At 40.4% G+C, this 23,256-nt stretch overlaps 1 protein-coding gene across 1 annotated transcript in view; it reads right to left on the bottom strand.

Annotated features, from left to right (window-relative positions):
- Positions 1 to 19,204, bottom strand: part of LOC117511423 (ADP-ribosylation factor-like protein 8A) — a 53,354-nt gene extending 34,150 nt beyond the window's left edge. The window contains exons 1-2 of the mRNA XM_034171450.1: positions 18,857 to 19,204; positions 5,588 to 5,668 (exon numbers count right to left, since the gene is read on the bottom strand). Coding sequence (XP_034027341.1) covers positions 5,588 to 5,668; positions 18,857 to 18,979 — 204 coding nt within the window. The 5' untranslated portion in view covers positions 18,980 to 19,204. The remainder of the gene's footprint in view (positions 1 to 5,587; positions 5,669 to 18,856) is intronic.
- Positions 19,205 to 23,256: the final 4,052 nt, after the last annotated feature.

Genomic DNA, 23,256 nt, shown 5'->3' with positions numbered 1-23,256 from the left:
TGTTTACGCGCCACGTTGTGAGAAGCGCTGGTCCGTGCTGTAATCCAAAGCGACAGCAGAGACTGCAGCACTCAAACAGGTGAGTTTAGGCTGCTGACATTACTTACTCTGATATTAGCAATTGTATCAATGTTAACGAATTTACATGTAATGGACAATGTTCCTGTAGCCAGGTGTCACAGTGATGCGATGACCTTCATCTCAGGCATTATTACGTTACTACACTGAGTGGGAAAAGTCAGCTCATTCCTGATGAGGTCAACCACAAACATGATCTCTACAGCATCGAGCCAGCAACGTGTTACTGAATCACTGTCATCCTACATACGGGGAATGTCTCTGCTTCCTCTCTGTCTTTCTGCCGTCTTCTCTGCTTAAGACCCTCTTAGGTTTCTTAAATGTCCTCCTCCCTCCTTTTAACGGTTTTTTACCTTAGGAGCTCTCTTAAGGCCAAAGATGCTTTGTGAATAACTTTTGTTTTACCAAGGGAAAATTCTAGGAAATGTGTAAGAATTCAACGAACTCTAAGATTTTTCTTAGAAAGATGTCACTAAGAACTACTTTTAGCCTGAGGATACTTCATGGACATGGGCCCAGATCAGTAACACTGAATGAATTTTCAAAAATTTATAATTCTGTCAGGAAAGATCTAATTTCTTCCATATTTGAAAGTGTTATGTAGGACAGTATTCTTTATCGACTGACAAAGTTTGATCCAGATCTAACCTTGAAAATTTTTTCCAAGGGAAAAATTTGTGGAATTGGAAACTAGTGTTGGTGGGGGTTTGCGCTCTATGAGTGCTCTACTTGTCATATTGTGACACTACCATCTACATTTTATTATTTACAAAAGAATTTAAACAAAAACTGCGTTTTTAAAACATTACAAAAGTTTCACAAGTCGTTTAAAAATGATTATTTTTGAAACAGAGCTTTCCTTGTGAAAGCTATAGTTTTAATAATTACAGTGCATCTGTGATGGACAGACGGCTCATTCATCGTCAACGCTGCCTTTCAGTACAACCACCACTGGGACCCGCAGACCCTTAAGTGGAACACATGATTAAAGAAAATGAATAAATTAAGGCAGTTTAATTCTTGTTTAAAAAAAATCTCCTAGAATGCTTTTTATACCAAAGCATCTATATTATAATAGTCAAGTGACCTCTGTGTGCGGCTTCGATCACGCACAAACTGGGGAGAGCTGACATTTGCCATTTGGTATTTTTATATATTTTGGGTCAAGGATGAACACCGCCAAAACTGAACATTGATAGGACTAATATTTTTAGAGACGCTACATACATTAGCCAACAACACTGAACAATGGACATTGATATTTACATTCTGGACTCACACGCCAATCTAGCAGGGGTCAGTAAATCATCTATATATTAAAAGCGTGACTGTGTGAGTGTGCAATTTTATTTAGTAAGTTCAATGCAAGTACACAACATAATTGTAAATACGTTAAAAAGACATGAATGACAAGAAAGTGAAAATACCTATTTCCATTGTGGTCCATTTAAAAATCAAATGACAAAACAGAAGTAATAATAATAATAGTAATGGTGTCTATAGGATAACAAGAACCTAAACGATATATAAGTACATTAAGGCAGTAAATTAACATTAAGAAAAAAATTACGCAATTAACAGGAAATAAAAGGGTTGAGTTCTTCCTCTAAAAACTGTTGAGGTCTAAGGTTCTAAAAACATTCTGGACTCACATCATTCCAACTCATTATAGAAACCTAATTTATTACCACCCTTGTAAAATGTGAGCCACCTATTTTATAAACACTACCCAATCTAGAGTCCATGGATCCCACAGACAACACGCTAGTTAAAAACTATTTTCATAAAAATCTAGTTTTAAATACCATTTTATTCTCAAAACTACTTTAATGCTGTCATATAGCCCAATTTTATGAGGGCTGCAACTAACTATTATTTTTTTAACCAATTAAGCTATTATTTTTATGACTCGAGTAATGACAATGAATTTACCAAAATTCTAAAAATGTTGTCATTTACGTCACAATATTTTATTCAACTGCGAACTACATCATATGATTCACGGCTGGACAGGATTCTGTAACAAACAACAGTCCAGTAGCATGTCCTTCACCATAAGGACTGCAGCGCCATCTACATTTAACAACAGTAAAAGAAATGAATACTTAACTTTTAGGGGTCATAACTTCAAATACAGCAGTACAACAAAGCCTCTAAGAGTAAAACATGTGGTGTTACACTCATGGATTTAATTGAACTTATTTATTTTCTGGCAGAATTATTCGACTGCAGTTTGACTGCTCTGGTTTTTGTTGTTGTCATGTAGCATCTTAATCACATAATCACAATTTTAACACCATCGTTGGGGAATAATCAAGGAACAAAATGAGTAACTAAACATCGCAAAGGGACAAGACATCCAGCTGTTGTAGGCTTCCAAGTTCAAGTTTCACTTTATTTATCCTTAAAAAAGAAATTAGGAATGCAACAGGATGTCCAAAACACATGTACAACAGAGCACCCTCCCCAGATGCCCACAGCAATTGTACAAACAACACAGACACTCAACAATAAAAACATTCCATCCCCCAAAAAACAATGAACAACACACAACTAAAAACTGTTATCAGAAACATGGACAGGAATAAAAAAGAAACAGTACAATATTTAAAAATCCTGTAAAATTTTATAAAGTCAGTTCAATACATTCAAATTCCTGATAGCCACAGGAATAGAAGAATCCCTAGCACGACTAGTCTTCAGCTTAGGAAGCCTAAAACGGCAGTCAGAGGGGAGCAAATTAAACTCCCCAAAGAGTGGGAGCTCAGCGCAGTTCAACATCTTTTCTCTGACACGTTTATCATAAATATGTTGTAGTTGTGGTAGTGGTACGCCAACCACTTTAGACGGCACGTTTACCAGCTTTATTAGCTTACACTTGCTGATCATCGGAAGACCACCGTACAACACCACCATACAAAATGTCAGGACTGATCCAATAAAACACTGACAAAACAAAGATCTCAGAGTCCCACACACACTGAACAATTTCAAAAGTCTCTGTTGGGACTTTTTGCAGACAGCATCTGTGTTGCTCTCAAGAGAAAATTTGCTGTCAATGATGGTTCCTAAATCAAATCAAATCAATTTCATTTATATAGCGCCAAATCACAACAAACAGTTGCCCCAAGGTGCTTCATATTGCAAGGCAAAGCCATACAATAAGTACAGAAAAACCCCAACTGTCAAAACGACCCCCTGTGAGCAAGCACTTGGCGACAGTGGGAAGGAAAAACTCCCTTTTAACAGGAAGAAACCTCCAGCAGAACCAGGCTCAGGGAGGGGCAGTCTTCTGCTGGGACTGGTTGGGGCTGAGGGAGAGAACCAGGAAAAAGACATGCTGTGGAGGGGAGCAGAGATCAATCACTAATGATTAAATGCAGAGTGGTGCATACAGAGCAAAAAGAGAAAGAAACACTCAGTGCATCATGGGAACCCCCCAGCAGTCTAAGTCTATAGCAGCATAACTAAGGGATGGTTCAGGGTCACCTGATCCAGCCCTAACTATAAGCTTTAGCAAAAAGGAAAGTTTTAAGCCTAATCTTAAAAGTAGAGAGGGTGTCTGTCTCCCTGATCCGAATTGGGAGCTGGTTCCAGAGGAGAGGAGCCTGAAAGCTGAAGGCTCTGCCTCCCATTCTACTCTTACAAAGCCTAGGAACTACAAGTAAGCCTGCAGTCTGAGAGCGAAGCGCTCTATTGGGGTGATATGGTACTAAGATAAGATGGGACCTGATTATTCAAAACCTTATAAGTAAGAAGAAGAATTTTAAATTCTATTCTAGAATTAACAGGAAGCCAATGAAGAGAGGCCAATATGGGTGAGATATGCTCTCTCCTTCTAGTCCCTGTCAGTACTTTAGCTGCAGCATTTTGAATTAACTGAAGGCTTTTCAGGGAACTTTTAGGACAACCTGATAATAATGAATTACAATAGTCTAGCCTAGAGGAAATAAATGCATGAATTAGTTTTTCAGCATCACTCTGAGACAAGACCTTTCTAATTTTAGAGATATTGCGCAAATGCAAAAAAGCAGTCTTACATATTTGTTTAATATGCGCATTGAATGACATATCCTGATCAAAAATGACTCCAAGATTTCTCACAGTATTACTAGAGGTCAGGGTAATGCCATCCAGAGTAAGGATCTGGTTAGACACCATGTTTCTAAGATTTGTGGGGCCAAGTACAATAACTTCAGTTTTATCTGAGTTTAAAAGCAGGAAATTAGAGGTCATCCATGTCTTTATGTCTGTAAGACAATCCTGCAGTTTAGCTAATTGGTGTGTGTCCTCTGGCTTCATGGATAGATAAAGCTGAGTATCATCTGCGTAACAATGAAAATTTAAGCAATACTGTCTAATAATACTGCCCAAGGGAAGCATGTATAAAGTGAATAAAATTGGTCCTAGCACAAAATAAATATCTGTACTCATCCACTATCTCAACATTACTGTTCTGAATAACAGTTTGAGAGACATTTTGCTTTGATCTATGGAAATTAATGGAAACATTGATGGACAGATAAAAGTTCTCACACCAATAACATCATTGACTACAGGGCCACGCCCCTCCTCCTCATTATTCAGAAGGCTCACTATGACAGTGTCGTCTGCAAATTTCACACAGTGCCTATTCTCATATTTACTCCTACAATCATTAGTACATAAGATAAAAAGCAGTGGTGACAAAACACAGCCCTGTGGAGAACCTGTGGAAGAACAAGCTTTTAAGGATAAAACACCATTAACCCGAATACACTGCGACCTGTTGGACAGAAAATCCAGTAACCAACCAATTAAATTAGGGTTCAAGTTAAAAACAGCCTGAAGTTTCTCAGCCAACAGACAGGGCTGAATAGTCTTGAATGCTGAAGAGAAGTCAATAAAAAGGAGCCTTGCATGAGTTTTTGAGGATTCCAGATGTTTATAAAAGGAAATTTAACAATGTAAGTTTTGTATCCTCAACACCTCTGCAGCCCTGTGAGCAAACTGGAGCTGATCCAATTGTTTCTCCACCTGCTTCAGTAACTCCTGCTTAATCAACCTCTTAAAGGTCTTCATCACCAAGGAGGTGAGAGCTAAAGGTCGAAAGTCATTTAGGACCTTCTGGTTCTTACACTTAACCACAGGAATGACTGTAGTGTGCTTCCGCTTCTTTGGCACTGTTTGCTTCTGAAGTGACTGAGTGAAGATCTCACTTAGCTGACCAGCACAGGACTTAAGGACCCGACCACTGATGTTGTCAGGGCCAGGGCTTTTCCTAACATTGGTTTGTTTAAATAATGATTTGACCATAGATGCGTCAATATCAAAAGCAGGAGAATCACTGAGCAAATTCTCCCTCATATGACTGATTTCCGCACTAAACTCTTTGAAATCTAGCTATTTCTGCCCTGGATGACTGAGAACCTTCATCCATGACAAACAGGACCTTGGTTTAGGATTTGGCCTTTGTGGGCGTGTCCTAATAAACACTGCCACGGCATGACAGGTGGATGGAAGGACCCACCTTGATGGTGACGTTGCCCTTGGTGATCTTCCTCATGTTGAAGCCGACTGTAGGAATCATGTCTTCACTGAACTGGCCCGACTGAAACACACGACATGTTCAATTACTTCAGGTTCACCACAAACAACTAGGTCACAGAGAAGGTCTTCTTAAAAAGATGACATGATCATTGCCACACGTGGGCACCTCAAGCCTCCATTTGATCCATTAGATTGTTTTTCACCCAATGTAGCTCTTAAGTTAGTCATAATCCTGCTTCAAACATGAACAAAATGGTTAGATGTTGAGACCTGCAGGTCAAAGAACGCAAAGGTTTCCTGGGTGGAATTATTATCAATTGTAAACAATTCGCTTTGTTCACCTCAAACAAACATGAAGCCTGAAATCAATAATAATAATGATATCACACTGTAGTCCTGATCAAAATGAAAAAAACAACAAAAAAAACCAAAACAATAACATTAATTACAATCAATATTTTCATGACAGTTTAATATTTTGTAAGCATCAACAAGGTCCCCACAAACGCTTCCGTGTTTTAGTGTAGTCAGTCCGAGTTCCCTCAACCTAATTTCATAAGATAAGTGTTCTAAACCAGGTACAACTTTTGTTGCCCTTCGTTGAACTTTTTCTAACATCTTTGTCCCTCTGTAAAAAGGGGGACCACACTTGCACACAATATTTCAAATGAGGTCTACAGGCCCGGTCACATGGCACTTAACGAAGGGAAACGAAGCCCAAATGAAACAAGATATCTGGACTTTCGTTGGCATCATTTAACCTTTGCACAGTTTCATTCCTGCAGCTGGCGCTTCGTCAGGATTTTTAAACTGTTGAAAAATCTGAACGAATGCCGCCGAAAACCTCAATTCGCTGGTATTTTGTTTTGCTGTCGTTGCTGACGGTTTCTTATTGTTTGTTTAGTTTTTGTAACGTTAGCATTTAGTTTGACTGTGTTCGAGCAGCTAAATGTTTTCATACAGTGCAGAAGCTGTTTCTGAGTGCCGCTGCCGCTGCTGCATTCATGTACCGTCAGAAATCACAGGGCAAACTAGTTTGTTTGCTTGGATTTGTTTTTTTTAATCTGGGCGGGGGGGGTGTCAGCTTCAATAAGCTCAGGCACCTTACATAGGCCAGAATTAATGTTGTGTGGGCACAATAAATTATTTTACCAAAAATAAAATGAAAACCATGCTCTTGCCACAAGCAACTGCTGAATTTTAAACAAGTTGTGTAATTTCCGACGGTACTTGAACGCAGCCTCAGCAGGAGCCATCGCCTCTTGTGTGCACTTATTATTTTTTTTAGTAAATACAGCAATATGAGTGTAGGAATAACAATACAGCCCTTATGTACATGTGGCAACAGGTAGATGATTCAGATGATTATATAAAGAGCTGTTCTGGAAGACAGAATTCACGTTGTGGATCAGCTGGTGGAAATAACCACACATGGGGAGTCAATGTGCGGCATTCACACGAACTGATCAATTTACTGCTCTGATATATTCAATCATCTTTACACTTATATTTATTCCCCCTTTTGAGAGTTTTGTTATAAATCAATATATATATGGGTTAGTAACGTAATACAGTGACAGAGCAGTCCCCACGGCAAACCAGTTTTTTTTTTTGTTTTGTTTAAATTTGAGCAAGACAGCATGCCATCAGTCTGAGGATTCTTTTGTTCTGGATGAGGAACCAGAGCAGGTGGATCCACCGACGTGTGCACAGGTCTCCACAGTGGGTCGAATCATACACTTCTGTTTGCAGTTTCTCCAGGATTCAGGCGCTATGAGCTCCGTCCCAGTGCTGAGTCCTGGAACATAGAAATGTAGACAAACAACCACCCCAACAGTGGCTCCAGGAGCGTTTCATTTAAAGCGCCAAGATCAACATTAGCTTCGGTTTTGTTTGGTTCCTCTTTCGTTCCTTTTGTGCTCTTGATTCACAAGTTATTCTGTGATAAAGCAAGTTATTCACAAGTTATTCTGTGATAAAGCTCATTCGTCGACCTTTTCTCAAGGATTTGTGATTTTTTTTTTTTTTTACTTTTTCCCTTTCATTCAGGAATCATCATATGCTGTGTGACCAGGCCATAACATAACAATTGTACAACATGAGGAAAGAGTCTTTGATAATATAATTGAACAACCTTTTGATAAGACCGAGCACTTGATTAGCTTTTGCAAATGCATTACTTGTACTTGGAGAATGATACCTGCAAATAAAATATGTAAATCTTTTTCTTCCATAACAGTGTCTATTTTATCTCCCTTCATACAGTACTCATAACAAGGACTTTTGGCACCAAAATGCATTACCTTACATTTTTCACTGTTAAACCAGTAACCATTCATTTGACCCGTTTGAAAAGCTTATCTAAGTCATTGTTAATACAACTGTAATCAACTAATGACAATATAGGGTGAAACAATTTTGTATCATCTGAAAAACTTTTACTCTTATCTGAAAGAACACCTGACAAATTATTAACAAAGACTAGCAACAAAACAGGTCCCAGGACTGATTCCTGAGGGACCCCACTTGTTACCCTCAGTGATGATGGCTTGTTACTACTTTTTCCTCTAAAGAACTCCTCAACTCAACTCAACCTTTATTTCTAAAGCACGTTTAAAACAACGGCAGTCGACCAAAGTGCTGTACATAATTAAAAAATGGGAACCAAGTCACCCCCAATCAGAAATAAATGAATTAAAAATAACAATAAAATTACAACAGTCAATAAAACAAATAAAAGACAAAGTAAAATAAAGAGTAAAAAGTAGTAGGATTTAATTTGATTTACATAGTGCCAAATCACAACAAAGCTGCCTCGGGTGCAGCGTATAAGTAAGGTTGAACCTTACCAACCCCTAGAGCAAGCACACAGGCAACAGTGGTATAGAAAAACTCCCTCTGAGGAAGAAACCTCAAGCAGACCAGACTCAAAGGGAAGACCATCTGCTTGGGCCATGCTACCGAAAAACTACAAGTGAGGTAAAATTTGTCAGCATTAAGCAACAGGAAAAAGAGAAGAAATGCTAAAGTGAAAAAGAGTTGCAATCACTCATTTTGGAAATGCCAGAGAAAATAAATAGGTTTTTAAAGAGGCTTTAAGAAACATTATTTTTAAATTTCAGGGAGTTTACATTAGGGTGTGATTCAAGCCGACTTTGAACGATTTCAACAAAACTTTGAGTGTATCTCTTTAGGCATGCTGAAAAAACTCGTTATGTCAACAAAAAGCACAACCACTCTATTTGATCCTATACAAACAAAACTGTTTAAGGACCTGTGGCCCACTCTTGGGCCGACTGTGTTTTGTAACACGACCTCTAACCTTAGTGACATGAAATTTGGGGTTCTACAGGGGTCCGTCTTAGGCCCCCTGCTTTTCTCCCTTTATATAGCACCCCTTGGGCACATATTACCTTTCACTGCTATGCTGATGATACTCATGCTGATAACAGCTGGTTACATGCTGATAACCGCTGGTTACATGCTGATAACTGCTGGTCATCTCATTCACATAAAATCCTTAGAAGATTGTCTTGCATCATTGAGAAGCTGGATGTCTAGAAACTTCCTACTCTGATAAGACTGAAATGATGGTTCTTGGTCCAGTGAGACATCGGCATGAATTTGACCAGTTAACGCTTAGCCTAGGTTCATGTGTCATACATCACACGGACAAAGTGAGGAACCTTGGGGTAATTTTTGATCCTACGCTGTCCTTTGGCCTCCACATTAGAAATATTACAAGGACCACTTTCTTCCACTTGCGAAATACAGCAAAGATTCGTCCCATCCTGACTATGGCTGATGCTGAGACCCTGATCCATGTGTTTATCTCTTCTAGATTGGACTACTGCAATGTTTATTTTTCTGGTTTACCGCAGTCCAGCATTACGGGTCTTCAATTGACACGAAGCAGAAAGTTCGACCACATTACACCCATTTTGGCAACTCATGACTGTCTTCCTGTCCCAGTGAGATCAGATTTTAAGGTTCTGCAACTAGCAAGGGTCGAAATACATTTTTTAACCTACTTGCACTGGTGCTAGTAACAAAAAAATTACTTGCACCAAAAAAAAGTTACTTGCACAACCAAAAGTCAGTCTTATATCAACCTTAAAACTCTCTGATGTGTCAGACTCTTAATTCCTCTCTGGGGAGAGTTTGCCGCTGCTGCTCTCCCCTGAGTATTTTTTTTCACGTGCGCACGCGAATGAATCATCCGTGAAGATTATTTTATTTATTAACTACACAGATGTATAATAAAACAAATGGTGACTGGTTTATAACACAATTATGACAGAGTTTCAGGGGAGAGAGCTAGGAACTACGGAGCCCAGGAAGTATCATTGCAAAATGTTTTGCATGTGGAGAGAATGTGCGCATCTTTTATTATATTACGCCTTCATTTTATTATATTGTGCCTTCGTTTTATAATACTGTGCGCACGTTTTAAGCATCGTTTGAGTAAAACAAGGGTACAATCTACTTAAACGTGGCCACAATTTGTAAAACGGGCACTCAATATTGTCTTGACACATAAATGCTGACTATTAGTCAACAAACCAGGAGACAGTGTAATACATTTTCCCATTAGAAATAGATCTGGTCAGGGTGTATCATCATGGTTTGGGCACACAAGGACATATAGAGAACTCCAGCTGTCCAGCATGGCATCATCTGGAGTTTAAGCACATTAAAAAGGATGCTGAAGTCAAAGCGTCGTGAGGATGACAATTTAGGTCATATTATGAAGTTCATTTTGAACGAAAGGAACACGTGCACACATTTTATTAATGCGAGGGCTCAATTAAAGGAAAACATGCACGTTTTATTAATTCGAGGGCTCGATTAAAGGAAAATGTGCACACGAATTAACACGGCCAGGAAACCGTGCGCACGTTTTATTAATCTGAGAGCACATTTTATTAATTCGTGTGCTCGATTAAAGGAAAATGTGTGCACAAATTATCATGGCCAGAAAAAAATATCACTTTAAGTGACGTCTCCTGGGTTCCATAAAGGAACCGCAGTGGCAGCCACTTTTTTTTCACGTGCGCGCGAACTAATCGTCCATGAAGATAATTTTATTAACTACACAGATGTATAATAAAACAAATGGTGACTGGTTTATAACACAATGATGACAGAGTTTGAGGGGGAGAGAGGGTTTCTTTGTTTACATGTGCGCGTGCAAACAACAAATAGAGCACTGCAACTCACTCCGTGTGTGAGTCATAAAATGCAGGGAAGACGAAGACAACACACTGGAAATTGTTTTTTCCTTATTTATTCCTTTACTGGTTCATTTTACTGGTGCTTATAGATGATAAAACTTGGATAAAGTTACTTGCACCAGTGCTAGTGGAGTATAAAATTACGTGCACCGCTCGAATAATACGTGCACAAACTATCACATACACGTACTATTTCAAGCCCTGACTAGTCTATAAAATTGTTCCTGGACTGGCACCTCCCTACCTAGTTGACCTCATTAAACCTTACGTACCGGCCCAGGCTTTGCGTTCTCAGGCTGCAGGAACACTTTGTGTCCCTAGGGTGAATAAGAAGTCTGCGGGTCACAGAGCTTTCTCTTATGTCCCTGTTCTGTGGAATGATCTCCCTGCATCAATAAAACAGTCAGATTCTGTGGAAACGTTCAAGTCCAGACTTAAGGCACACTTATTTTCCCTTTTGTATGGTTATCATACTGGTATAGTATCGTTCTACGCTTTTCACTCTTAATTTTTTTATTAGGAAACAGAGCGTGCCGTGGCCTCAACTTTATAAATTCTGGGTCTTTTAGTGAAGCTTAGGGCTAGTGGCAGGCGATCACCTTAGCATTTCCTGTTTTTCTTGTTGTTTAATGCTGACAAATTATACTGTATTTCTTGTCTTTCTGATGCTTGATTCTGTTTTTTCTCTCTGTTTAAGGTGCAGTTCCATCCAGAGATGGGTGAGGCATTTGTACTGGAGACCCTCCTGTTCTGTGCACCAACAGCTTTTCCTGTATATTAATTTTGTGAATTGTTCTATAAGTTATGTCTGTAGCATAGCACAAGCAGAGGGTCACCCCTTTGAGCCTGGTCTGTTTGAGGTTTCTTCCTCAGAGGGAGTTTCTCCTTACCACTGTTGCACTGGGAGTTAGTAAGGTTAAACCTTACTTGTGTGAAGTGCCTTGAGGTAACTCTGTTGTGATTTGGCGCTATAAATGAAATAAAATTGACTCAGAGATGGAACTTACCAGGAAAGGAACTTTCCCAAAATTTCCCGGCCAAAAACAAATGGTGACCTTGCCAGGGGTCATCAAAGTTCGAGGCAAAAATACGCAAGAACAGATATTTCATTAAATTCCCATCTTTCAAGTGGTGTGTCATTCCTCGTAGGACGTTGTCCTACTCGTGCCCTAATAATAAACAGCACACTTACAATAGGGTCCTCGCAGGACTTTGTCCTACTCGGGCTCTAATAAACAATAATAAACAGCACAATTACAATAGGGTCCGCTTGCAGCACTGCGAAAAGAGAGCTGAGTGCGTAATTCTCTCATTCCAGTACATAGCCTCTCCACAGCAAGTCCTATGCAGTGCCTCCTTGAGGCTACAGACGGAAATTGGCCAGCATAAGGCCCCAGGCTACACTGCAGGGAGCTTGGAGGAGGTCTGGCCCCCAGACACATGGTCTACCGGTGTGTGGACACTAGGGGTGCCAGAAAAAAAAAAATCGATTCACATCCGAATCACGATTCTTATTTATTAAGATTCTGAATTGATCCAAAATGTCCAAGAATCGATTTTTAAAAAGCATTTTTTAAACATTTTCTTGCTTACTTGCTGCGTGTACTGTTTGTCAGGCAACGGCCTCCGTACTACAGCGTCCCCACGAGGGGAGGGTCCGGCGTGCTTCAAACATTAGCTTAGCATGGCGGACGAAGAGCTAATTCAGCCAGTGCCATCTTTGCTGAAGGCAAATGTTGGTGTGCATTTTGGATTTTATTATTTGCTGTGTAAGAAGGAGCTTGACATGATTTATGCAGTGCGCAAAATCTGCAAAATGAAAGTCAAGTACTTCGGAAACACTCAAATCCACAAGCCCACATGCTACGCCATCACCGGGAGCTAAAAGAGGGGAGCAGCAGTATCTGCCGACTACTGACTAGCGCTTCGCTAAACTGCCAGCCAACTCTGAACGAGATTAACCTTGTAAAGCTGCATTTTCTTAAACATAAACATGTTTTAAGTAATATAACTATTTCTCAGAGCTCTTTGAATCGAAAATCGATTCTGAATCGAATCGTCACCCCAAGAATCGGAATCAAATTGAATCGTGAGTTGTTGTACGATTCACATCCCTAGTGGACACGCCCTGATGGCTGCAAACCAGACCCCTAGCTGTGGGTAAACAGCACAGGTAGACAGAGATGATCAGTCTTGGATGGCAGTCTGTCTAGGGGAAGGTAAACCCTGATTCAAAAACCTCTGCTGACTTGCAGCTACACCTAATTCTGGGTCAGGGTATGGGAGTAAACCCAGACAGAAAATCTGAAATCTTTCCAGCAACTCCTGCAGCCAAACCAATGTCAAGTGTCATGCTTCGTGTTCCCTTGGACTACGTCGGAGAGGCAGAGAGGGGGGTCCTGTTGTATTCTTGGGCAGTGGAGGTTCTAAATAAACCTGCCCAGGCTAGCGCTCTGGAGAGGCCACTCCAGTCCCTCCCATTCCTTGGGGTGAGTAACAAACCAGAAGACAGCAGTTTACAGGTGATAAGTCCCTGCTAAATTGATGTACAGCGGGATGCCACGGGTTTCCTTTGACAGTGGGAAGGATCTTCGTAATCCCATTGTCAGCTACCGCCCGCTTTAAGCCGGGCGGCCCCCGGCCAGTTAGGTGCTGACCCTCCAAGATCTGCCTGCTCCATTGGGTGCTTGGAGCTTAGAGTCTTACTTGAGGTGGATTGTATACCACGCACCAGACAAGCAAGAAAGAAAAGAAAGGAGAAGACAAAAGACCCCAGCCCTTCATACTGGTAGTAGGGCTGTCACAATTATTACAATATTCGTCAATCGTGATTATTTTTCATATTCGCGATTATTTTTCATATTCGCGATTACCGTGAATTATTTATTTTATCCACAAAGCATAAAACAACTCAAAATCTGACGTCATTGTGCTGCAGCCTCGCTCTCGTCTTAAGGCGGGACAATAACAAGGAGGCTGACGGCCGATTAAAACAGTGCCGTCTTCTTCAAAAGCCGTCTAAAATGCGGAGCTGTCGGTGTGTGTGTCTGTGTGTGCGCGCGCGCGGAGTTAACAGGCTGCAGACTGCGAAGGAGGGGGTGGGTGAGGGAGGTTCCTGAATGCAGGCGCGACACGTTCAGTGCGCAGCGAGCGCCGAGCAGAGAGAGGATTTTAACCCGAGTGAACATGTTAACAAAATGAAAACGTGAAGCTGCTTTTACTTCTCTCTGAACTTTCTCTAAAGGTGTGATTCTGCCGTTACCGTCCTGTTCACACCATGTGCGCGTTGTATGCTGAATTTATGAGATCATGAAATGAAATAAACGGTCAAATAGCTTTAAAAACATATTTAAAAAATGAGAATATATGAATGAACTGAGCCACAAAAAAAAAACAAAACCCTGACATGGAGAAGCTGTGGTGATGTTCAGATGCACAGATCACAAAAAGCAGGTGAGAACTCTGAACTTTAACAGCTGTTACTTTCCAAAGGTATTTATTTGTTCAATATGGGCCTAATGCAGTGTTTAAGGACAAAACGTGACTGATGAGGAGAAAGAATTTCAGAAATGCAACAGAAACAACCACAATTCAGAAAAAGTTGGGACTGTATGTAAAATGAAGATAAAAATAAAAATGTTGCACTATACCCAGTTTCTCCACTCACAGAAGCCAAACGTTCTTCCAGAGTTGTGTAATTATACAATAGTAGAATATAAAGAAGGGGAAAAAAAAAAAAGACAATATATTCGTCAATCGCAATTATTTGTCTGACAATTAATCGTCTCCAGAAATTCCTAATCGTGACAGCCCTAACTGGTAGCTGGAATGTATGCACTATGTGCACTGGCTTGTCCGATGACCTAAAGGACAGAGGACATCCATAAAACTGTAGTGATTGAGCTCTACAGACTGAACATTGACATAGCTGCCCTGCAACAAACATGACTTCCTGACAGTGAGTCCCTTAAGAAAGACTCCTACACCTTCTTCTGGGAAGGAAAAGGAATGGATGAAACTAGAGAACATGAAGTCAGCTTTGCTGTCAGGAATACTATGCTGCACACAATAGAGCCACCCATAGGTAGCACAGAAAGGATCATTACCCTTCGCCTTTCTACACATGAAGGTCCTGTTAACCTTTTGTGTGTTTATGCGCCAACTTTGCAGGCTACACTTGAAGTTAAGGACCAGTTCTATAAGTAACTAAACAGTGCTGTTAAGAAAATCCCAGCATCAGAGTACATTTTCATTCTGGGAGACTTTAATGCTAGGATGGGCACAGACCAAGAGTCCTGGCAGACCGTGCTGGGCCATCATGGGATTGGCAAAATGAATGAAAATGGGCAAAGGCTCCTTGAGCTTTGTTGCTACCACAACCCACTCATCATTCATTTTCAACCACTTTTCCGGGTCCAGGTCGCGGGGGCAACAGCTCCAGCAGGGGACCCCAGACTTCCCTTTCCTGTGCCACATTGACTACCTATGACTGGGGGATCCCGAGGCATTCCCAGGCCAGTGTGGAGATATAATCTCTAACCTAGTCCTGGGTCTTCCACGGGGACTCCTCCCAGATGGATGTGCCTGAAACACCTCCCTAGGGAGGTGCCCATGAAGCATCCTTACCAGATGCCCGAACCACCTCAGCTGGCTCCTTTCAATGCGAAGGATCAGCAACTGTACTCCGAGCTCCCCACAGATGACCGAACTTCTCACCCTATATCTAAGGGAGACACCAGCCACCCTCCGGAGGAAGCCCATTTTGGCCACTTGTACCCACGATCTAGTTCTTTCAGTCATGACCCAACCCCCATGACCATAGGTGAGAGTAGGAACGAAGAGGCTACCACAAACTGCGTAACAAATACCTTCTTCCAGAACAAAGCTATCCAAAAAGCATCCTGGTGACACCCCAGGTCGCAACACTGGCACCAGCTGGACCTAGTCATTACATGATGTACTTCCCTAAACAGTGTCTGCAACACAAGCAGCAGCTGTTGGTTTTCAGAGATGACAAGTGAGCTGAACCCTCAGGACATTTAACCAGATGAAGATCTCCTCTGCAGCTTCAACCTCAAATTGGTGGAGTTTTTGGAGACATGTTCCTCACATTTTGAAACACAGCAATGTTCTCTTCTTCAGGTTTTGGTATATTCAAACAAACAAAGAAGGCCCTTTCTAAGCCCATACTGCAAAAGCTTTTTTGGGGGGGGGGGGGGGGGGGGGGGGCGGTTGGGGAGAGTCTAAGCATTCTCCAAACCCTGGCTTTAATCTCTAACGTGTGAAATACCAAGTATTCCATTACTTTTGGAGGGCACTGTATCCTAAGCTTATGATGAGTGCAAAATGAGTGTGGTATTATTACTGTTTTGTTTAAGAATGTTTAACTTTCACTGTTGCTGCACTTTGTGTGAAATCATATCTTACATCATATTGATATGGCAATATTGCAATATGATAATTTGGCCATATTGTAGGCAAAAAAAGAAAAATGTTTAAAAAGCTGGGGGGGGGGGCCTTCCAGAAGCTGAAAGGCAAAAAAAAAAAAAGGCGGGGGGTCAGCAGGTGAAAGGCAAAAATAAATAAATAAATAAATAAATAAATATTTATTTAAAAGGCAGAGAGTCGGGGGGGGGGGGGGCCTTCCCCAGAAGCTGAAAGGCAAAAAAAAAAGTTTTAGCCATGCTCATGCTCCATTTGAATCGGAACAGAAAATCACCTACTGGCGGAGGGATTCTCGGACACTAAAAGCAGCTCAAAAATGTGGCATAGCCATGCCTGAAATTATTTCCACCGTGTGGCAAAAATGATTTCCATCATGCCCAAAATTATTTCCACCGCCGCGCCCAAAATTATTTCCACCGGATGCTTTTTGCCACATGGAAATAATTTCGGGCACGGTGGAAATAATTTTTGCACTCTTGGTAATTTTCTGTGTAAGGTGGGGATGCAAAAACCTGCAAATTCAAGACAGAATAAAAATGAAAATACAGAAGTCCACGTCAGCACGTGTGTTTATCCTGTTTTTTTCCTCTGTCAGTGTCATGTCTGCAAAACCTTCCATCAGTCCACATCTGATAGTGAATGGTAAAATATGACAATTTTTAAAAATGAAAATCACAAATATCAAGCTACTATCATTTAAGGTCCCGGTTGACCGCAGCCGTTCCGTCGTGAATAAATTTAGACGGCTGGCAAAACAGCGCAAGCTGCTAGAGGTGGGTGTTACCGGGACTTTTGGTATTGATCTGATACCAAGTAAATACAGGCCCAGTATCGCCGATAGATACTTTTTCATATTCAAGCTTCATAGATCCAAAGGATCCAAATGACCTAGGATAGAATTTTGCCAAACATTGTACGCGACAACAAAATACTTTATCACAATCAACATTTTTGTTCATAAAAATATCACTAAACACAACTTAATGCAAAATCTCCTGAGTTAGAGGGCTGACAAACCACAATACAAAGGTGCGCTGCTCTGTGTTGTGTGACACAGTGCAGCTCTTACAGACAGAGAGTAGACTGATGAATCTGCGTGCGCAGCAATCAGTGCGTGCGGGAGAGAAAAAAGATTGAGTATCGATCTTTTTACACAAGGATCGTTCATTATCATATACCTATAATTGATACGCCAATATGATTGGATAAAACACTAAAGAATAAATAGCCATACACCCTTTTCGCGGACGGGTAATATTTTTCATACCACCCGAGTAATCAGCCAATCCGGACAGCGGAGCGGTGCCACGATGAAGAGGCGCGATCAGAGGAACTGTGAAATACTGGTGAGTCACTATTAATAATTTCTTACGTGTCCAAGCTCGTAGGTTGATCGTTAATATTAAATTTGTTAGTTCTAAAAGCCATCATAATTATTTATAGGAAAACATTTTTTTTTTTTGAGTGTTTACACAGGAGAGAAAAGTGAGACAATGTTAATGCCTGTTTGAGAAAAGTGTATAAAGTGTGTAGTGACGGGATTTACAGCCTTAAAACATCTATAATAATTGTAAAAAATAACGCTTACTACTTCGCTGATTTTGTCTATCGCGGGTTATTTTTAGAACGTAACTCCTGCGATAAATGAGGGACCACTGTATATGATAAAATCGTTATCAAGTTGTTCACCAAAGAATATGACTTTTTACACCCTTCAGAAAACCATACAACATTTATCATTTATAGATATATGATAAAATCATTATCAAGTTGTTTTACCAATGAATATGGCTTTATACACCCTGAAGAAAACCTGATAATTGATAATATCGATACCAATGTTGGTATCGATATTAGGATCGATCCGCCCACCTCTACAAGCCGCGTATAGCAAAATATCATCCAGTTCAACTTTGCCGGAGCTGATTTCATCACAGGTTCTGGTACCTATGACGCCATTTGAATGAGTCAATCAGATAGGTTGTTTGTTGTGATTTGGCGCTATATAAATAAAATTGATTTGATTTTGATTTGATTTGATAGGAGATCCGGCAAAATATCGTGATCTGTAAGTTTGCCGGGTCCGGCAAAATATACACTGCCAAACATTTACTCAAAAAAACTCTGAAAGACCTAAATGGCAAAATGGCATGGTGGGATGAAGAGCTTTGCTCGCCATGTCCGCGACATATACATATTAATATAATAATATATATTATATTATTATTAACTTGTGTATCAGTTTTTTGTTACTGTTGAGTTTGTGTGCCAAATAAATTCATTCATTCATAATAAAAATATCACACTGTTGTCCTGACACAAAAAATAGTAATCAATAAACGTCAAATAAAGAGGGGAAAAAAACACAAGAAAAATCACGTGACGAAATAAATCAATTATTTAAAAAACATCTGACTGACACTGTCAGTGCATTATTTAAAATAAAAGACATAAACAAAAATGTCTGCAATGATGTTTTTGTTTGTTTTATAAATTCTGTTATGTGAGTGACGTTAGCAGCATTAGCACGCTAATGCTAACACGGAGCGCTGCGACCGGCAGCTTCTTACCGCGATCACGTTGACGAAGGTAGTCTTCCCGGAGTACTGCAGTCCGACCAGGGTCAGCTCCATCTCCTCCTTCCAGAACAGAGCCTTGAACCAGTCCAGAAGCTTGTTGATGAGCGCTATCATCGTCACCCCGCTAATGCTAATGCTAACGTCTGCTCGGATAGAGGCAGGCTGACAGCCCCTGCAACAAACACGGACGGTACCGACGAACCGGGAGAGCCCGTCAAAACCCAAACCGAACCGGACCAGCGGTGAAAACTGACGGAGTCTTTACGTTGTGTTTACCAGCTACGCCTTTTCTGCCAGCACAGCCGTCAAATCAACTGCAACACTCAACACTCAACTACCGGCACATTTCAAAATAAGAGCTCCAATCATTTTCTGTATAATAGCCAAGTGACCTCTGTGTGCGTGCGTGCGTGTGTATGGCTTCGATCACGCAAAAACCTGGGCGAGCTGACATTTTCCGTTTGGTATGCATATGTATTTTGGGTAAAGAATGACCGCTATTAAAACAAAAACTTGATAAGACTAATATTTTTGGAGAAATGGACATTGTGCTGCAATGCACTATAGGAGTTCAGGGTTTTGGGGTTTTAAATGTTGTTAGTGTGGTTCATGTTAGTTTAACAGTGTTGTTAGTGTTATTGATTGATTGTCTTTTTGTAGTTCAACTGGTTTAGTCAGTTTAGTGTTATGTTCAGTGGCGGCTAGTAAAAAAAAGCCTTGGTGGGGATGGTGCACCAATAGATTTACCTGCCTAGTGCAGTACAAGCATTCAAATGAAGTCAGAAAATTACTACAATTCCACATTAATCATTTCACATCCTTCTCAAAATCAGCAGTTTCACAGACAAAGTTAACCATTTACAGCTATATTAGGCCTCATTTATACTTTGCAAAGGAACAGTATCAAATACAATACAACACTTAAGTTCCTGAGCAAGAAACATTTCACCATTTGACACCAATTACACACATAGTACACCAAACTGTACTGCAATGCCATTATCTTCAGGCAAACACATTCTGGGGTTCACAATGACACCAGCTTTAACAGAATAGAAAATATCAGCAAATTTAGACTCTTTCAAAATATGGAAAAATTCCTCAATCGACAAAAGAACATTATGTACATACTACAATGTTCACACCACCATCAGACAAAGAGAGCGTGTGTGTGTGTGTGTAAAAATTAAAACAGTTGGTTGACAATAGTTTTAAAATAAACAGTTTGACTGTAAAACTTGAAATGCAACATGTAATTTATTCAGACTTCAGTGAAATAAGATAAAAATGTTTTTAAACTTCACAAAATTGAGTTAATATTTGCATGAACATTACTGAATGGAATGGAGGCAAAATAAAGAAGCTAGAATAACTTAAATTAAATAATTCGGCTAATTACTAACACCAAAACCTTTAAATTAAATTGGTTGAAATTAATTAATAGTGTAGAGAACAAAACTAATTCATTCATTCATCTTCTACCGCTTAGTCCATTTAAGGGTCGCGGGGGGCTGGAGCCTATCCCAGCAGCCATAGGGCGCGAGGCGGGGTACACCCAGGACAGAACGACAGTCTGTCGCAGGGCCACAAACAGACAGACAAACACAGACACACCCACACACACACCTATGGACAATTTAAAGATTCCAGTTCACCTAACCCGCAAGTCTTTGGATGTGGGAGGAAACCGGAGCACCCGGAGGAAACCCACGCAAACACGGGGGGAACATGCAAACTTCACACAGAAAGGCCACAAGAATTGAACCCACGACCTTCTCGCTGTGAGGCAACAGTGCTAACCACTAAGCCACCATGCTGGCACAAAACTAATTCAGTTTACAAAACCACTTCATTAAATGCTTTGCTGAACTTGAGTTAGTCTGACTATAAGGTCCTGTGTGAACTCAGTAGTGGTAAGTTAGAATGTCTTAAAAAAAAACATACAAATTGCTATTTTATTTTTATTTTAGACTGTGGAATACTCCAAAGAATATTTCACTTCTGTGGGATGATCCTCATGACGTGTAAACTGAAATCAAGTTGAAACTACTCCTGTATTTTTTGAGCAAAATGCCACCATGGCTGCAGCTTTGAACACTGAAACAAACAGCCCCGGTCTCCCCTAATTGTTATAACTGGTCCGCTGTACCAAAAAAAGAGCTTTGACCCCCTAAAATAAACAAACAAACATCACTCATTTGTTTTATCTTAAATTTCCATCCTTGTTTCCACACCAGGAGCAACATTCGGGAGTAAATCCTAGCTCGTCAGCTCACCTGAGCTGAAGTGGGATCCGAAGGCAACTCTACAGCTGAAAACCACCGAGGACATAACAGTCAGGAGGATCAGCATCGTAACAAAGTTCCAAAGTTCTTCAATTTACTCCAGCAAAACACACGGACACAAAAAATAAATCTAGCCCAAATGCCCGTGGGGTTTCTGTTTCTGCCAAAAACAACAGCACTTTGATAAATCCACGGGCAACCCAAACTTTGGCGATGCTGATTGGCCAAATATTTATTATTTTTCCTTAGCAACCACATACAATTGGTTATTTCGCTGCACTTCAAGGAGCTCTTTGAGTGAGCGCCCAAGAAGAGAAATATGTTCTGTCGGTGGAAATGAATGCAACGTGGAATGAGAGTCAGTTGGTAGAAATGTTGTTTTAATAATTCAGATTACATGTAGGCAGTAGTGGGCACAGCTAAACAAAAAGTTAAGTTTGATAACAGATAATCAGCTAACTGAAAAGATATGTTTTATAAAGCTAAACCTACAAACCACCCAAAAATTTATCGGAAGCTGCGGATAATCGATACTATGGTACACTTGCAACTACTAACAAGCTGATTTTGAGTTTTAACACCACAATCACTTTCTGTTAGTATCAAAGATGACCACAGACCCAAACAATGAGTCAACACTTCTGTCTTTGTGTGCACTCTTCCCACTGCTGGAAGCTCCTGTTTACTACATAGCATCCAGCAATGAAGAAGTTAAGAGAAGCAATGAAGCTCAAATCTCTATTCAACAACTGTGTTGCCGTGAGGCGGAGGTCTTGGAAAATAAAGCAGTGAGTGAGTGAATGAATGAATAAATAAATAAAGCAGTGCTGATCAGCCAGACTTATGGTTTGGTTTATAAATAAAATTAATACTGCTAGAATAACTCCATTAATGTCACTTCTGTCATTTGTACAAAGTTAAAATATAACACATATCTTTTAATTTTAAATAATGCACTAATTCTGAAGTTTTGTAACAAACACAGAAAGATGGCAAAGGGATTATGGGAAAATGAGCCTCCACTAACACTGATTGGTTGACTCATTCATTCTATGTGTAGCGGCTGCACTCTGCATTGTGTTGTTATGACTCCGCCCATTCGCTCCCCTCAGGACGCGAACTCACGATCTCCGGCATGGGAGTTGGACTCTCTAACCAGAAGGCTAAAACCCAGGGCTCTGGCCTTGTGACCAAAGAATCCTTTTGAGCTGTTGGGAGTGAGGTTTACTAACTACATCTGCACAGCGACACCTGCTGGCCTCCGTTACATATGTAAAAACCAACATGTTAATGTGACGTGACGTGTGTTTGTATTTAAATGTGCTTTTGTAAAATATGCCATTTTAATTATATGTTAAAAAAAGGAATTAGTTAAAGCCATAACTAAGTCAAGTTGTGATTTGACAACCGTCTGATGTAACTGGGGTCAAAATGCATAGAACACTGCCATCTACTGGCACCCAGACGCTTAGACCCTTACCCATAATCCTTTGCGTACAGTTTTTTTTTTTAGCACCAGAGAGTTCTGCAGTTTAAACAACAGAATCCACAACAACAGTTGTAAATGAACATCATACAACCAAAATGTATATTTTTAAGAGGCTGCAACAACTATCAGGCGTGCAAAGAATTCTAATTTATGGGACATCTCAATACTTAGGGCAAATACTGCCATCAATCAATCAATCAATCAATCAATTTTATTTATATAGCGCCAAATCACAACAAACAATTGCCCCAAGGCGCTTTATATTGTAAGACAAGGCCATACAATAATTACGTAAAAACCCAAATGGTCAAAACGACCCCCTGTGAGCAAGCACTTGGCGACAGTGGGAAGGAAAAACTCCCTTTTAACAGGAAGAAACCTCCAGCAGAACCAGGCTCAGGGAGGGGCAGTCTTCTGCTGGGACTGGTTGGGGCTGAGGGAGAGAACCAGGAAAAAGACATGCTGTGGAGGGGAGCAGAGATCAATCACTAATGATTAAATGCAGAGTGGTGCATACAGAGCAAAAAGAGAAAGAAACACTCAGTGCATCATGGGAACCCCCCAGCAGTCTAAGTCTATAGCAGCATAACTAAGGGATGGTTCAGGGTAACCTGATC

The sequence above is a fragment of the Thalassophryne amazonica genome, chromosome 6 (assembly GCF_902500255.1).
Source record: "Thalassophryne amazonica chromosome 6, fThaAma1.1, whole genome shotgun sequence".
NCBI classification, from domain to species: domain Eukaryota; kingdom Metazoa; phylum Chordata; class Actinopteri; order Batrachoidiformes; family Batrachoididae; genus Thalassophryne; species Thalassophryne amazonica.
This window is presented reverse-complemented; position numbering and strand designations above follow the sequence as displayed.